This window comes from Pongo pygmaeus, chromosome 17, assembly GCF_028885625.2.
Source record: "Pongo pygmaeus isolate AG05252 chromosome 17, NHGRI_mPonPyg2-v2.0_pri, whole genome shotgun sequence".
Lineage (NCBI taxonomy): Eukaryota > Metazoa > Chordata > Mammalia > Primates > Hominidae > Pongo > Pongo pygmaeus.
In genome coordinates, this window is record NC_072390.2 from 51269710 (window position 1) to 51286993 (window position 17284).

Here is a 17284-nt window from a genome sequence, read left to right on the forward strand (position 1 = left end):
GTTGTTCAGAGGATCTGCAGAGGCCCAGTCTAAAAGCTGTGGCATTATAAGGACTCTTACTTCCAATTAAAATACCTTGACCATTCTGAGAATGCAGAGACTTTCAGCAGCAATTTCAAGTTTATTTTTTAAAAGAGTCTATTTTTTAAAGGATTTATAATGCTGAAAAAAACTGGCCTAATAGCAAGTAGATCAAGTTCCCTTGGGTATAAGCACAAAAAGTACAATCTACTGTTTTTGCATGTGCTCATGCTGTAGGTATGCTATCATTTAAAAAATAAAAGCTAAGCGAAACAAATTAAAAAAAACCTGTATCAGTAATAACGGAAATCAGAGTCTCACTTTGTTGCCCAGGCTGGAGCATAGTGGCGTGATCTCAGCTCACTGCAACCTCTGCCTCCCGGGTTCAAGAGATTCTCCTGCCTCAGCCTCCTGAGTAGCTGGGACCATAGATGCACACCACCACGCTCGGCTAATTTTTGTATTTTTAGTAGAGATGGGGTTTCACTGTGTTGGCCAGGCTGTTCTCAAACTCCTGACCTCAAGTGATCTGCCCGCCTCAGCCTCCCAAAGTGCTGGGATTACAGACGTGAGCCACCGCACCCAGCCAACAAAAATCTTACCATTGGAAAACATCACTGTTCTATAGCCACAGGTTTTATGTACATGCAGATGATAGGGCACCTGGTGTCCTGGCTCTCCTTTTGCGAAGTGTGAAATATGTATTTAATTCAGTCATGAATTTTACTATCAGAAATTATGACTACTTTATAGCACAGTATGTATTTGCAGCAATATGTCAACTACACACACACACATATATATACGAAAATCATAGTCCATTGAACTGTGATCCACTGTTCCCAACCATTTCCATTGATATCTATTTTTTCTTGGTTCATTCATTACCAGCCAGGTGGTTGTAAGCACCAAAACTTAAAAAAAAATTAGTGTAGGAGAACTCAAACATTTTAACTATTTATTAACATTTTTTTCCTCCAAGTTGGGAAAGGCTGGCAGTTCCCTAGCCTGTGTTGTACTTTAGTCAGGCTGGGGCTACTTGTATGCCATAGGCAATGATTCTGATAATTCTCACCTACAGGTTTTTGAAGTTGTTGTGCATCTACTATAAAATGAAGTGTAGGTGGTAGAAATTAACAATTTTGAGCATATTGTACATCTTTCCTCTTGTAGCAACATATATTCACTATCGTATAGAAGAGATTTCACAAGAAAGCTGATCAATTACAAAGATGTAGTTTTGGATATATTACATTAGCATTAATTTCTAACTGTTTAACACTGCAGTTGACCTTTGAACAACTTGGATTTGATGGAGCACATCTACATACATGCAGATTTTTTCCAACAATACAGATCAAAAATAGAGTATTTGCAGGATGCGAAGCCCATGTATATAGAGGGCTGTAAACCCAAGTTCTGCAGGGTTGACTGTGGAACTTGATTATGCACAGATTTGGATATACTTGGGAGTACTGGAACCAATCCCTCTGTATACTGAGGGATGACTGTACTTGGGACCCATGTTTTGGTGATGCTTTCTTCTGACTTGTTTTAATATGTAGTTATTTATAAACTACAGAAAATGTTGTTGACGGAGCAGATTTATGTACCAGAGAAAAATTTAAGTTACCAACCCCTTTGCTGATTAAAGAGGGCAATCCTGTTACAATTTTAAAGGCTAGATAATTCAGAGATAAACTGTGTATTATAAAATCTATTGCTTTCTACTTAGTGAGAAGTTAGGGTCAGCTGACATTGACTAGGCACATACAACCACTGATAGAGAGTTGACTCAGTAAGACCCTCAGTGAGTCTCTACATTACTGGGTGTGCATCACCAGATATTGATGGCTGTGCAGCACCAGATATTGATGGCTGTGCAGCAGGATGTGGCTTGGGTCATCTGCTCTCAGGTGATCACAGGACCTGGCAGGTAAAGACAACACACCTGGGTTGGAGAGTTAAATAATAATGAGAGACAAGATACACAGCTGTGTTACAGGGTGGTATGAAATAAGTACCCTGCGTATGGGTTTGCTCAGAGCCTGTTAGGGTAGCAGTCACGAGTTATGGTGGTGCTTCCTGCAGTGGGGACAGGTTAGCCCTCTGGATCTATCACTAGCTCTGGGGCTCTAACTCTGACCTTCCCTGTGATCTGTTGCTGAAAGAACTTGACTGCTTGGAGGAACAGTGCTGCATACATCTTTTGTATTTTCCTTCTGAGTATGTTGTGCACTCTGGCTGTTTAATTTTTAGGATCCACTAGTTCCTGGACTATGGGAACTGATGACTCGCCCAATGTCACAGATGATGCAGCTGACGAGATCATGGACCGCATCGTCAAGTCGGCCACCCAAGTGCCAAGTCAGCGAGTGGTGCCGAGGGAGAGGAAACGATCCCGGGCCAACCGGAAATCTTGTGAGTGCATTGAAGGAGGGGCGAGTCTTCACCCCTATAGGGATCTGCCCTCCCATTCTATGTGAACTGGGAAAGGTGGAGACACAGCTCCAGTGAATTGTCAGTGGCTCCCAGAGTGCCTACTTGCACTCATCCACAGAAGGTTTCAGGGTTAGCTGTCAACGTTGGCCATTGTGGAGGAGGGGAGCTGCAGCCACACCTGTTTAGTGTATCTGCCATTGGTGTCTAGGCCTCTCTCAATTCATACTTTCTTCCCAGGAAGGTATGAAAAGTCCTTAAGTGTCTGTGGTGTACCAGGGGTGAGCACGATGGGCTAGTGGAGCCCATCGTCAAGTCCAGCCCAAGATGCTCTGCTGGAGGCTGTGTTTCTGCCCTGCACCCAGTACCAGGGGGCGCTTGTGGGGCTGGAGACTGGCCCCTCCTGGGTTCATCGCTGCCCACAAGCATGTTGAAGGCAAAAACTAGGGGTAGCAAGGGATTTGATGGTCACTGGGATGCTTGAAATATTTAACATGGCCTAGGTTGACCATTTTTTCCTTTTCCCACCAAATAGAAGATTCAACTAAATCAAAGTGACTGATTTTCCTTTTTGGTCTGAACCTACTGCCTGCTCCTGGCCACCCAACTCATGGGTGTGGGGTTGCCTCTGTCTGCCCCTGTCAGGGACAGTGCTCCACAGGGAAACAGGATCCTGTGGATCCTTTGACATCTCCCTGCATGAGCTGTGGCCTTGAGTGTTTCAGAAGAGCGCTCAGCCCGCTGCTGGGTCACTCTAGAGGCTGCTTTAGTCTCCACTGGCTTTGCCTCAGAATAAGGGTTAGTGACAAGGAAAGAAGCCAATGGCTTCCTCCTGTTTTCTCCCAAAAGTGAAAGGAGCATGAGTCCAGCTAGGCAGGGAGTTGAGTAAGTACTCAAATTCAGAGAGCCCCAAACTTGTTCCACCCTTGAGATTCACACAGGAGGTGACCAGGGTGTGGCCTGTGTATGTTGGACCCAGTGGTTCTGCTTGACCCATTTACACACGTTTCCAGGATACAGAACACTAACCCACATTCCTGTGGTCCCCTGCTCCTTTCCTATGATCTGCTTTAGTTTCTGATGAGAATTTTTCCCCAGAAAGGAAAATAACACTTGAGGTTGGGGTGGGGGTGCAGATAGGGATGGGATGAGGAGCAGAGAATCGGATTCTCATTCAGTAAGATGGGTGGACCGAGAGTCTGTTTCTGACAAGCTCCTAGATGAGGTTAATGCTTCTGGCCCTTGGTACACACTGTGAGTAACAAGGCTCTTGAGCTGTGGTTCTCAACCCTGGATGCACATTAGAATGTTCTGCGGAGGTGTTTAAATGACTGATATCTGGGCTGCACCCACACACACTCCTTCAGAACCTCAGGGGTGAGGCCTTGAGGTGTGGGTCCCTGCCCGTTGGATTAGTGGCATTAGGTGTGGGCTCTCTCTTTACTGTATGCCTTCCTCTGCTCTGCACTACGTTTATTTCTTTTTTTAAATGGAAAACTATCGTTCAGGGAGACTGGCTTGTACATCTTCAAGAATACGTTTGTAGATTCCAACTTCAATATCTAAGGCCTTTACATTTCTTTCTTCTGATATTTTCCTATATTCTCAGTGCTGCTATGAATTCTTTGCTGTCTCCTGGTGCACTTGTGAAAGAACTTGGCTAGGGGCTTGCAACTCAAAGTTGGACCTCAGACAATATGAGTGTCTCCTGGAGGCTTGTTGAAATTGCAGATTTATGGGCCCCCTTTCCAGGGCAACTGATTCAAATCTGCATTTAATGAGATCCCCAGGTGATTCATGTTCATAATAAGATGGACAGCACCGGGACATGAGACCAGTAGTGGAAACTCTTCTCCGAAGGGGTGGGGCTAATCCACACTCACACTCCAGGCTGCATCTCAGTTGTTCTAGGCCAAGGCAACGCTTCCATTTTTGCCTCTCTGCAGGTTGTGAAATAACATTTCCTGTGGTTTTAATTTGCATTTCCCTTCCTTCACTCTAAGGAGGTTGAGCCTATTGCCATTTGCATATCTCCTTTTGTGTATGGTTTGTCTATATCATTGGCTCATTTTTTTGTGATAGGAAATCTGCTTAAATAGCTTTTGAAATGAAACTTCCAAAAGACTTTTTGAGGTCTTAAGTAGGTTATCTTCAGTAGTTGCCCTTTATTGGCTTCCTGTTAGTTCATTCAAGGAGGCCAATAGCTACTTCAAGGTCACCACATGGCAGGAACCTGCGCGCCAGTTAACTCCTGGTCTTTCTGGTGTGGGCAACCTCATCGCAGGGCTCACCATGGGGAGGAGCTGGGAAGAGCCATGGAGAGGTGGGCCAAGGAAGGTTGGACCAAGGCTGTGAAGACAGAGACATCCCATTTGTCAGGTGCATGGCACCCCGACGGAGGGTTGGAAGGTTTGGGTCAGGGACCTCAGACAGGAGACAGCATGGGACATTGGACTGGCTGGTCCTTGGAGGCCCAGAGCATGTTCTTCTCCTCCAAGTCTGCATGGCCCCATCCTCTGGTCTACAGAGATCCAAATTCTTAGACTCATAATGTCACTGGGCACAATAACGCAGTCATAATTAATTTTCCTCTTCAATCTGGCCAGAGAGATGTTTTGCCTGTTTCTGTGGTTGACATAAGATAATTTCCTATGTATCGTTTCCATTTCAATTTTATGCAAAACAGTCATATATTCTTTTTATTTAGCCAAACACATTTTTCCTGTGACACAGTTACTATAACAAGTACAGCACAACATGTATGTGTTTATCTGTAATGGGCTTAATTTATTAGTAATGGCACTATCAACAGAAATTTAAGAAGGGAGAAGTTAGACTTGGATTTCTGTTATAAAGGGATGAGAAACTCCAGCTTTTCACAGAGGTTAAAGGAACAAGAAAAAGCAATTTGCAAAATCAATGTGAAGTTTAGTGGTTTGGGCCTCATGCTGAAACAGTGCTGTATTTGATTTGTTTAATGATGGCAATGAGGCAAGTGGATAATGAATAACCAACATATTTGGGCCATAACTCATTTGGCTAAAGACAATAATAGTTCTGCTCTTGCAGGAAACGAAACAGAATCCATCCCATAACCTTGAAATTTATGGCCTGCAAGGCAAGCCACTCGAGGATCAGAGATAATTAAATATCTGCTTTCATATTTGATGCTGGTGACTGGGCCCACACATGCCGAACGTCCCACTGAGGCCTGAACTTTGTAGTCAGCTGGGATAGCCAAGGGCCTCGTAATAGATTCACAGGTTCCCATGGCTCAGGTCGGCTGCTCTCCCAGCTGGTGCCAATCAGGGGCACATTGAGTAAAATGTTTCAGATCGTCCAGGTGATCTCTAGCCTGTGAAATGGCTGATCCAGCTTACTTCGGGTGCCCACTCTGCCCCAGATTCTACCCAAGGATCTCCAGTAGCACCTAATGATTTCTAGAGCTGATTAAAGATGGACTGGCCCCTCCTGTAAAGACAGCGGAGGGTGCCTAGGCATGAGCACAAGACACAGGACAAGAGGATAAATAGAGCAAGTCCAAGAGAGAACCGAGGTCTGTTCCCTAAACCCAGGTGGAGAGTCACTGCCTTTTAGAGGGCATCCCTCGCTCCAGAGCAGGGCCAGGCTGGAGGCCAGGACACTGATACGCTAAGTCAGAAAGTCGGGACTCAGTTGGAAGCCTCGGGGTTAGAGAGGTGGATGCAAGAAGCAAGATGCATTACATGGCTCTCTGGTGGTTTCACTTTTAGACAAATCACCCTCCCAAACAGGGGGAACTGACACATTAAAGAGGATGCTTGTCTGTAAGTCCCCTCTACAGTGTCCGCCTGAGTGCCAGGTTCAAAAGGATGAAGGAGCAGTAAAAAGACGAATCCAAGAACCTGTCTTTCCTGCCTCTAAGAGCCTTTTTGAGGGGAGGCATAGGGTTCCCATGGTGGTACTCAGGGAGGTGCCATGCACCTGACCGATGGATGTTTCAGTCTTTCATCATTTTTGCTGCCAAGTTCAAATGGAATCCAGTTGCACGCTCAGGAATGCACACATGCCCACAGCAGGGATGGGGCCTGGGGCTCACATGAGTGACTTGGCCCTTACCATGTATCAGTCATCTTTTGTATGATGAAGGCAGTAGTGCCAGCTTCCCGGGGCGGTTGTGGGGTTAAGCGAGGCATCTATCACAGGTTCCCACCACCTTTCTTCCCTTCCAGGCTGTGTCTCACTGCTGCCCAAGGGACAAGTTGCTGATGGGAATTCGTTGCTGCCTGAAGGCGCTTAGGGTCTGCTGTGCACATCCCAACCCAACTGTCTGCTCCTTTCACCCACCTCACTCCCCACCACACTGTCCACTTCACTCTGGCCTGCTACAATTAGTAGCCCAGACCGATCTTCACCACTCTTTTTTACCCCCAGAATGCTTGCAACTGTGCACATAAAGGCTGCATTGTCAGCATGGCACTTGGCTAGCATTGTTGAGATACCCCAGGCAGAGGGCTGACACTCTCGACTTAATCTGGGAAGGGGAAAGGCAGTTTTGTCCTGCCCAGAACTTAAAATATTGTGGAAAACTCAAGTCTGTAGATTCCTGAGCTGCTTTTCCTTTCTATCCTTAGTTTAGGTAGATTCTCCCAGAAAACAATTGGCAGAACTTATTTTTCCTTTCGGGCCAAACTCTCCCTTTTGCCCACCTCCAGCATGACTCATAGGAGGAGGCAGTTGGTGCTCACATTTTAACCGACTGCTTTCTGTTCCGTTCCTACCTAGGAACCAAAAAGAGTCTTCAGGAGTACTGGATGCTAATGTAGCCACAGGTATAGTACGAGGGCATGGGCTGGGCTCTGCAAGGCCAAGGAAGCCACAGCCAGACCAGTGATGGCAGAAAGTGCCTAATGCCATGAGTATTTCTGAGTGCTATCTCAGCCTGACTGAACTTCATCTTGGGTTAGATGGAACTAGGAGACTTCAACCTTGTCACCACAGACTGTCACTGTCCTGAAAACCCTGCCTTTTCCTGCATCTCAGATGACAGTGATTTAAGTCAGGGGCCCCAAACCTGGACATCTGATTACGCAGGGAAGGTTCAAATGCAGTGCCTGAGCCTCTCCCCAAGACTCTTGCTCAGTGTGTCTGGGGTGAGTCCAAGAAATTGAATTTCAGTCAACTAGATTTGGGAATGTCTGCTTTTTGTTGTTGTTCTGGGTTTTATTGCTTCAACGTTTTATTCTGAAAAAATAGTAGACTTACAGACAAGTTGCAAAAATAGTAGGACAATCTAGCAAAACCAGGAAATTCAAATTGGTACAGTACCATTAACCAAACTGTAGGCTTTATTCAGATTTCACCAGTTTTTCCACAAAGGTCCTATTTTTGCTCTACGATCCTACCCAGGATTCCAGATTGCATTTAGCCCTCATGTCTGCTTAGTCTCCTCTAATCTGTGAGGACACTTTGTGACTTTGGTATTTTTGAAAAGTACTGGTCAGTCATTTTGTAGAACATACTTCCATTTGGGAAGCCTGTGCATATAATGGACAGGATTTTATGTGGAAAAAAAGGAAGTCCCAGGGAGCACATCTGGCCCTGCCATTTTACTTCCACTCAGAACAAGGAGGGCGTGAATGGATGGTGTTGAACAGTGGCCGAGCCAGGGACCTCCCAGCCACAAGACATGGACATTTAAGGCACCTTGAAGTTCTGATATTAGTCAACTAGAATCCTAGTCACATTGCTCCCAGTATACCTGGTAGAAAATCTTTGGGATCTTAGGGATTAAAAAACCAAAAAACGATTTCCAAATTACATTTGATAATTATGTGCAAAAAAAACCCGAAATAACATCTGTCAGTGCTGCAAAGGTGAAAGTGCACAGATGGATTTCTGTCACCTGAAAGTAAAGTTGGGTCGATTTCCTGTTGTTGTGAAAGATGGTCAGGAACTGTCCTGCCAAGCATCGGCAGGGCACAGCTGTTTCCAGTGTGGACTGTGATCCAAAGTCGGCTCAAACCCTTCTCTACCACTTAGTGTGAGCCCTCGGGCCAGTGAGCAGGTTCTCTGGTCCGGGTTTGCTTGCTTATTGAAGATGTAACAAGAGTTCCCATCTCATAGTGTTTCCATAAAGATTAAGTGGAACAACCCATGTAAACACTCAGTAAATGGTGGCTGCCATCGCCATTGTTCTCGGATGCGACTCATCTTAGTAGAGTCACCTGTGAGCCCTTTGTGGGAATTTTTAATGTTTTCATTTCTAGGGAGGAAGAAAAAGAACTTGGGTGTTTTTCCTGAGTCCCCAGACAGTCCTGTACTGCATGCTGGCAGCAGAGGCACCCCACATCAGATTCTTCCACCATCACTTTGACACCGTGAGAACTGTCACCAGGGCCTGGGGTGCACCGTGGCTGCTGGTGCCTTCAGAGTGACCTATGCCATCTATGGCAGAGTTGTGAGGCAGACAGGGATAAACATTTCCAGTCTGTTCTCTGTTATGAGCTTTGAGGGGAGGCCGTCCCATGGGAAAGGCTGGAGAGCAGCTTTGATTCAGCTGGAGCATTTGAGTGGGAAGCGGAAATGAGGAGTGGGGAGAGGCCCAGGTGTCATCAGACTGCAGCCAGCCGACCTTGCCACAGTGCTGGAGAAGCCTCTCTACTGGGTGGCAGAGTTGTTTCTGCTGCGGAAGTTTGCTGTGTACCATTTCATACCCTGCCAGCACCTGTTTGCTGGCCCCCTTGTTTTGTTCTCTTATGTCCCCAGCCTTTTTTTTTTTGCTTTCTGGAAACTTTCTGAGAGCCAGCTCCCTGTCTGGACCCCATCGGCTGCCCTGGGTGTTTCTCCCCACACTGTGTCCCCGTCAGGCCCCTGCCTTTCTCCCCAGAGGCTCCCATCGCAGAGGCTCAGGGTGCACACGCACATGATGTTTGATGAATGGCAAAGAAACTGACCAGCAGACGGACGGTTGACCAGACACCCAAAGGGGCCCTTGTCGCATGTGACTTGAATTGGGTGTAAGACTGATTTTAGCTGATTACTTTCATTTCACGTGGTCTTTCAAGTGGTAAGGTGAATTAACTTTGGCCAACAAAGGAAGGGTTCAGATTCTCAGGTATTTTTCATTACACCAAGGGGATAACATATATCTAAGAGAATTTTTTTTCAAATTGCCATGGAGGTCCACAGAAAGTAGGATTTCATAAATGGGGAAGACTTTTCCATGAATACTCGCTTTTCAGGGATACATCTGGCAAGCTAAGGGAATGAAGCCTATGTTGGCTTTTCCCTCACAGCAGAGGACACATGAGCCCAGACCAGAGGGTGAACCTGCATCCCAAGGGGTCTGGAATATCCAAACCATGAGTAGACCCACGAGGGAGAGGGCACAGGCTCTGTGCTGTCAGGCAGCAAGGCCCATAAAGGTACCTTTAGTTCTGTTCCCTGAGCCTGTCCCAGATAGGCTGGCCCAATGTCCGAAGCTATGAAAAGATTGTTACATGAGCTGTAAGGTGACAGGGCCCTTATTCGAGTATTAATATTTATATCAACTGAACTGAGCAGTTACAGGACTAAAGCAAATGTGCAAACAGAAGTGTTAAGCATCTTTAAATACCTTCACGGGTAAAATATCTGTGGGGTCTTCTGTAGTCATTCAGCCAAAATATATACCTAAATGGACAAAGATTCATAGACTGATGTCCACACCACCTTCTGTGGCTGGTGAAATTTTAAGATGCCCAGCTAGTGCAGCATGAACTACTACTACTTCTTCTTTTTTTTTTTTTTTTTGAGATGGGGCCTCGCTCTGTCACCGAGGCTGGAGTGCAGTGGCACGATCTTGGCTCACCGCAACCTCCGCCTTCCAGGTTTAAGCAATTCTCTGCTTCAGCCTCCCGAGTAGCTGGGACTACAGATGTGTGCCACCATGTCTGGCTAATTTTTGTATTTTTAGTAGAGATGGAGTTTCACCATGTTGGTCTCAAGCTGCTGACCTCAAGTGATCCACCTGCCTCAGCCTCCCAAAGTGCTGGGATTACAGGTGTGAGCCACTGTGCCTGGCCAGCATGGACTTCTTTAGGAAGTATTTTGTATCTTGGTTAAGAAGTTGCAGCAAGAGGTCTTTCTTGTCAAGAGATATATTTTATCTTATTTACTGTTGTTAAAATTATCTTTCTTTAACAAACACTCTAAGGAGTCTTTAAAGAATGTAAAAAGTTATTACAAACTAGTATTTTTATTGCTGCCCCATAGAACAAATTATATTGCTCAGTTGAATGTAATCTGCCTCCAGCTGAGACTTAGGAGCCAAACATTTTGTCTTGTTGAGCCAGACATTCATTCTGGAGGCCAAGGGATCAGGGGTGGGGAAAAGAGGAGCTAGTGCAAGAACAGCTACAGATAGATGGCTTTGGGGCCCAAAGCTAGGCTTGGAAATACAGTAGTTGCAGTAACACGATTTGAGAGAACCCCTCACCACATATCCCATGTCTCTCTAAAAATCCATACTTGATGTCTGTGTTTTGATTCTTTGAGTTAAATGCTGAGCACATAATGGGTTCTCAATAAATCATTTGTTGGTTGACCAATTGATGGATATGATGTTGACCCCTGTTCCAAGTGCTGATTCCTGGAAGAGAAGGAGCCCTTTATTTTCATAATAGATATTAGTCCCCATTGATTCTGCCATGGACATAAGTCTTTCAGATCTTTTGTCCACAGGCTGAGTGAGCTTTTATTTAGGGGATGATGGGAAGGCATAGACCACGGGGTGTGGCCTGCAGATGCATGAGGTGGGCCCTGGCCTCTGGGGAGTGGATGAGGGGAGTTGGCAAAGGAAATGGGGAGACATTAAGGTGAGCTTACTTCCTCTGAACTTTGATCAACAGCCTGCCCTGGTCATCTCAGGAACTCTGGCTGATTTGGGATTTAGGGTGAAGGCAGATCCATAACGTTTCTCTTCTGAAAAATGAATACCCCAAACTCTGTGCGACCTTTAAAGAAATACACAGTGGGTCAAATACAATTTGTAAATTAAGGAAAATGTAATTAGCCACCCTTTCAGATGAAGACTTGTCTTGGGTGAGGCAGCTACCGCCTCATTCACCCTTATCCAGCCTTTATTTTGATGTTGAAATTGAAATACTAAACAATGGGAATACCATCATGCCAAGCTAAACACAAGCCAATTCTAAGTCAGTTAAATATGAGCATCCCTCCAGTTGCCAACGGCAACCCCCCAGTGAGAGTGGTCACTGGCCCTTCTTGAGTCTTGTGTGTTCCATAGAAAACAGCCACCAATTCCACCCAGAATAAGTTTGGCAGTTTGCTCCTTAGCCTCCATTCCTCGAGGAGCCACTGGTTATTTTAACTATTGTCTCTAGAGGCCTTTTAGTGAGTTGAGGCTAAGACCCACAGTACTCATGGAGAGATTTGTCCTCACTGTTGCCCCTTGCCCTGGCTTCATGAACTTGCTCTGTGGGTCTTGAGCATGTCCCCAGCTATTGTTGGTCCTCCGTTGGATTTGTGAGGTTGTTGGGTCTTGTGGAACCCCTCGCTGTGCACTGGTTGCCTCACCTCATTTGTATTAGTGGAGCTTGCATTTTCCCCTGCTCTGGAATCACCTTCCCAGCTCTGATACACTCCTTATACTGGGTAGATGCTGAGGTCTCTCCTGCCCTCTGCACTTCTGCAGTTCACCCCCTTCTCAGAAGCCTCCTGAGGGTGAGCCTCTCCTCCTTTCTCTCCTCTTTATAAGTACCTGCACCACTCCTCTCGGCCCTCCAAATCAGCACCTGTGGCATTGTTAGGCCAGCCTGTGTAGCCCCAAACTTTTGCCCTGGCAGACAGACTGCAGGGCACTTCAGCAAGAGCAGGAAGGTGCAGAGTGTGAACCCTCTGGCTTCTCTGGAAGTCCCTGGGGAGAAGGGAGGACTGGAGTCTTGACTGCCCTGTGCCTTGCTGCTCATAATTCCTTTTCTTCTCATCCCTTTGGGTGTGACCTGCGCCACCACTGCAGTGAGAAGAACCCTGAAGAGCGGCCTGACCCCAGAAGAAGCCAGAGCCCTGGGCTTGGTTGGCACCTCGGAGTTGCAGCTGTGACACTCATGGATTACTCCCAGGAGTGTGCTGAGCAGAAGGCAAGCTCTTGCTGGATGAAACCCCTCCAGGTGGGGTTGGGGAGACTTGATATTAACATCTGACAGTTTGAAAAGGGAGAGCTCAATTCCCAGTGTCACCCCATGGCTTGTGTTGCCTGCTACGCATTGACTTGGATCTCCAGGAGTCCCCTGCACATACCTTCTCCATCGTGTCAGCTGTGTTTCTCTTGATTCTGTGACACCCGGTTTATTAGTTCAAAAGTGTGACACCTTTTCTGGGCAAGGAACAGCCCCTTTAAGGAGCAAATCACTTCTGTCACAGTTATTACGGTAATATGAGGCAATCTGATCAGCTTCACAGACTGAGTCTTCACAACACCAAAATATCCAGATGTAAACCCCAAACTTGTACACAAAAGAAAGCACAGATTGTTTACCAGTTGTGGATTTTAGATGTAACAAATGTTTATACAAATACATAAACGTACACCATGTTTCAAATACTAAATAAATAGAGTTTAATGCCATAATGAGAAACTTTTATTCTCCTGGGAACAGGACCTTAAACAGTTCCACAGGCTTGCCTCTTCAGAACGGCAAAAATTCTCAGTGTCCTCAGAAGCACCCTTGCTTGGAATGGCCTTCAGATCCTTTGGGCTGTATTTTGTTAATAGAGTGAGTAACATCAACAGTGAGCTCTTTGAAACTCCTTTTATAATTGGGCCTAAGTCCTTGTTACAGGACGTGTTAGCTGTTGTTAACCTAACATCTATCACCTTACCTGTGTGGTTTGTTTTGCCCCATCGTGATATGGAAGCAAAAATGAGAGCAGCAGTTTACAAATCTGAGCTATTCCACAACTCACTCACTGGCCTCTTATGTCAAAATTCATTTTCTCAAAAAATTTACTAAATCACCAAAACAAAATGGAAATGTAAAGCTTTGTGTACAGAGAGCCTCACAATCGCATGCTTAGTATAGTCATGCATCACTTAATGATGGGGATATGTTCTAAGAAATGTGTTGTTAGGCAATTTCATCATTGTGCAGATATTATAGACTATACTTACACAAACCTAGATGGTACAGCCTATTATGTACCTAGGCTATATGATACAGTCTATCATATTTGTGGCTTCTAAGCCACAAATCCATAAGAGCATGTTACTGACTGAATACTGCAGGCAGTTGTAATAGCGGTATTTGTGTTTGTAAATATACCTAAACATAGAAAAGGTACAGTAAAAATAGAGTATCAAAGATAAAAGGTGCCCCTCTATAGGGCACTTACTATGAATGGAGCTTGCAGGACTGGAAGCTTCTCTGGGCAGGTGAGTGGTGAGTGAATGTGAAGGCCTGGGACATTACCGTGCACTTTTATACATCTGGCAGCATAAATTGTTTACACCAGCATCACCACAAACACGTGAGTAATGCAGTGCACTATGACATTATGACAGCTACAGTGTCACTGGTGATAGGAATTTTTCAGCTCCATTATAATCTTATGGGACCACTGGCATATATGTGGTCTATAGTGAACCAAATCACTGTTCTGTGGCACATGACTGTGCATGCTTTTCAAGCGCAGGTCATCAACAGCTGAGATCAGATGGGAAGGCACCAGGAGGGGCTCTCAGCAACTGTAGAGCAATACTGAGGGGTCTGAGACCCAGGTGGTGGTCATACCCTCCACAGAAGCCCCTTGGCTTGGAGTCGCATGGTTCCCTATGAGGAACCTCTGTCTCTGAGAACAGGGAAAGGGAAACCATTGCAGCAGGTATTTCGAGGGGTTGAAAAATCATCAGGTCACTAATTCCATCTTTGTCCCACTTTTAAAACCTCTGTAGGCCGGGTGCGATGGCTCACGCCTGTAATCCCAGCACTTTGGGAGGCCAAGGCAGGTGGATCACGAGGTCAGGAGATCCAGACCATCCTGGCCAACATGGTGAAACCCCATCTCTACTAAAAATACAAAAATTAGCTGGGTGTGGTGGCGCATCCCTGTAATCCCAGCCACTCGGGAGCCTGAAACAGGACAATTGTTTAAACCAGGGAGTCGGAGGTTGCAGGATCACACCACTGCACTTCAGCTGGTGACACAGTGAGACTTTGTCTCCAAAAAAATAAAAATAGCCTCTGCGACTCTGCATTCCTGAACCTGGGGATACGTGATTTATAGACAATGTGCAGTAGCATTGCTTAAAAAGCCAAAGATGATATATTTTCCCCATAGGCCTCTGTGCCTGTGTTCCCCTCTCTGCTCTAACCCCACTTACGGAGACAGGGAGCTTGTTGAAGCAGACATTTGTCAAATAGTACATGATGGATGTGAACACCTCAGGAGAGCCTGGAACTTGCGGGAGTTGGGTCTGTACATTATAGACTGTTGAGTTTAATCACCTTATATTTTCCATATGCTTCTAAATAACAGGTACAATATTCCGCTTATGGTTTAATAGTTTGTGAGAGTGTTCGCCTATTGCTTGGCACTGAATGCAGATTTGGAATATTTGTATGACATGAGATAATGATGCACAGACAAAAGGAAGCTGCATTTTTGTCACACTGTTTAGTGAACAAATATGTCAATGTTCTCCTGAGGGTCCTTGGTATTCTGCAGAGTTGTTGCTTTAGAATGGAAGGTCATATTTAGAAGGAAGTGATTGAATAAACCTAATCTTAATTTTGTTTTAGGGATCAAAAAGTTCACAGAAGCAGCAAGCAAGGTCAATTAATTTCTTGCTTTCAGCTAAGTAAAAAGGGTCTCTTTTATTGGGCTCAGCATCTTTAATAGTGCCACTGCAGTATGAGAATAAGGTAGGGTGGTGGTTCCCAGCCCAATCTACACATCAGACTCACCTGGATGCTTTAAGAACTACTGATATTTCTGTCCCTCCACCAGAGATTGTGGTTTAATTGGTGTGAAGTGTGGCCTGGACTTTGGAACATTTAAAAGATCTTCTCATCTCCTTCCCCCCGATTCTAATGTGAAGATAGGTTTGGAAATCACTGGGCATTTTTTTCCTCTCTCTTTTTTTTGGTGGGGAGATGGAGTGGGAGTTAGAGACTGAAGATGATGTTTTTGAGAACTTTGCAAAACCAATAATAATTCCCCAAGGCAGAGCTGGTTTTTAATCACTATCAAGTAACTGATCAACTAGGACATGTTTGAGCAAAGCTGCCTTCACACTGTGTGCCCAGACATCTCTGCCGCTTCTTTGCCTGCCCTGAAAGCCAGGAGGCGGTGGCAACTGAGTCCCTCACTAAACATTTGGAAATGAAATGAACATTTGAAAAATGCCCAGTAACATGGGAGGAACATCGGAAGTGGTGTAAAGGGCCAGCTCTTGCCACCTCTCTCTTTTTTCTTCACCCACGGAAATGCCTGCCAGCTCAGTGGCAGGACGGACATGCTGGGACAGAGGTGAACCCAGAGCCCTGTCCACAAATGTCAAGGAGCAGTCAGGGTGTGCCAGCGAGTCCCGGGAGCTCTAGAACCTTCTGCTCTGGATTCATGTTCTTCCTCTTGGATTATTTAAATCCACCGGAGGACTAGATCCATCAAAAAGGCCTAGAAGAGCCTATAAGAAAAATCAATTTGCGTTGTTAAACTTAGTGGTTCATTAGTTTTTAGTGAAACTAAAGGATGTTTCTTGTTGCTTGTTTCCCCTCTCTTGATGCCACTCATTCTGACAGCCTCTATGAGCAATTTTTAATTCACGATGTTAAATTTTTCTAAAAGACCTTCAAGAAGCATGAAAGTGAACAGTACCTTACACTTGTAAGATACTATTCCTCATCTGCCTGGTAATTACCATAGGTGTTCTTGCCCCTGTGTCTTAGCACTTATGTCCTAGTATGTATTGAAATTACAAAACTGCCAGAAAAGAAAGGCAACACTTTTCAAAGGTGTCTGGATTTGGGTTTCTTTGGAATATTAAGGTTTTTTTCTTTCTGTTTAAAAAATAATGATCTGGGGATGGAGTGGGAGGGTGCAAAGGGCCTTGGAGGGCTGATGACCCAGATTCGTTTTCTTCCAAGTCCATTGTTAACACAGTGCAGGGGGGAAGAACAGGGGCCAGGAGTAGGAGACTTGGTTTCCAGGCTCCTGGTCTGTGAGTGGTCTCCACATTGTCCATGGCTCCCAAATCCACTATTTCTGTGTTCATAGATACACCTAAGATGGTGTATCACCAAATACCACTGTAACAGGTTGAATGACAGCCATCTAACAGTAGCAGGTCCTAATCCCTGGAACCTAGAAATGTTACCTTCTAAGGAAGGGTCTTTGCAAATGTGATTAAATTAAGGATCCTGATATATGGGGATTATCCTGGATCATCCGGGTATTCCCTAAACCCAGTCATGAGTGTCCTTATAAGAGAAAGGCAGAGTGAGATTTGATACACACTAAAGGCAACATGAAGACGGACGAGATTGGAGTGACATGGCCACAAACCATGAAACACTGGCAGCCACCAAGAGCTGTAAAAGGCAAGGAACAGGTGCTGCCCTGGAGCCTCCAGGAATAGCACAGCCCGCTCAACACCTTGATTTTGACTCAATAAAACTAATGTTGAACTGCTAGCCTCCAGAAATATGATAAAATAAATTTCTGTTGTTCTAAAACACCAAGCTTGTGGTGATTCCTCATGGTATCCTCTAAGAAACGATACTACCACCCCAAATGTGCACCGCGCACCCGTTATGGAGGTAACTGTGCGCCAGGCACTTGGGAT

The 17284-nt window shown here is 45.4% G+C and overlaps 2 protein-coding genes across 9 annotated transcripts in view; one reads left to right on the forward strand and one right to left on the reverse strand.

Moving 5' to 3' along the window:
• FHOD3 (formin homology 2 domain containing 3) overlaps nt 1–13069 on the forward strand; it is a 507914-nt gene extending 494845 nt beyond the window's left edge. For all 5 annotated transcript variants that reach the window (XM_054461095.2, XM_054461096.2, XM_054461098.2 and 2 more), the window contains 2 exons: nt 2281–2442; nt 12461–13069. In XM_054461095.2, the coding sequence (XP_054317070.2) occupies nt 2281–2442; nt 12461–12543 (245 nt within the window). In that variant the 3' untranslated portion in view covers nt 12544–13069. The remainder of the gene's footprint in view (nt 1–2280; nt 2443–12460) is intronic.
• TPGS2 (tubulin polyglutamylase complex subunit 2) overlaps nt 7760–17284 on the reverse strand; it is a 53768-nt gene continuing 44243 nt past the window's right edge. For 2 of the 4 annotated variants that reach the window (XR_010124170.1, XM_054461111.2), the window contains 2 exons: nt 11308–11435; nt 7760–11071 (listed from right to left, as the gene is read on the reverse strand). Coding sequence is in view for 3 of the 4 variants with exons in the window: in XM_054461111.2 (XP_054317086.2) it covers nt 11346–11435 (90 nt within the window). In the remaining variant the exon portion in view is untranslated. Of the gene's footprint in view, nt 16127–17284 lie in introns of all 4 variants that reach the window. The other 2 variants (XM_063653608.1, XM_054461115.2) reach the window with 2 other exon arrangements.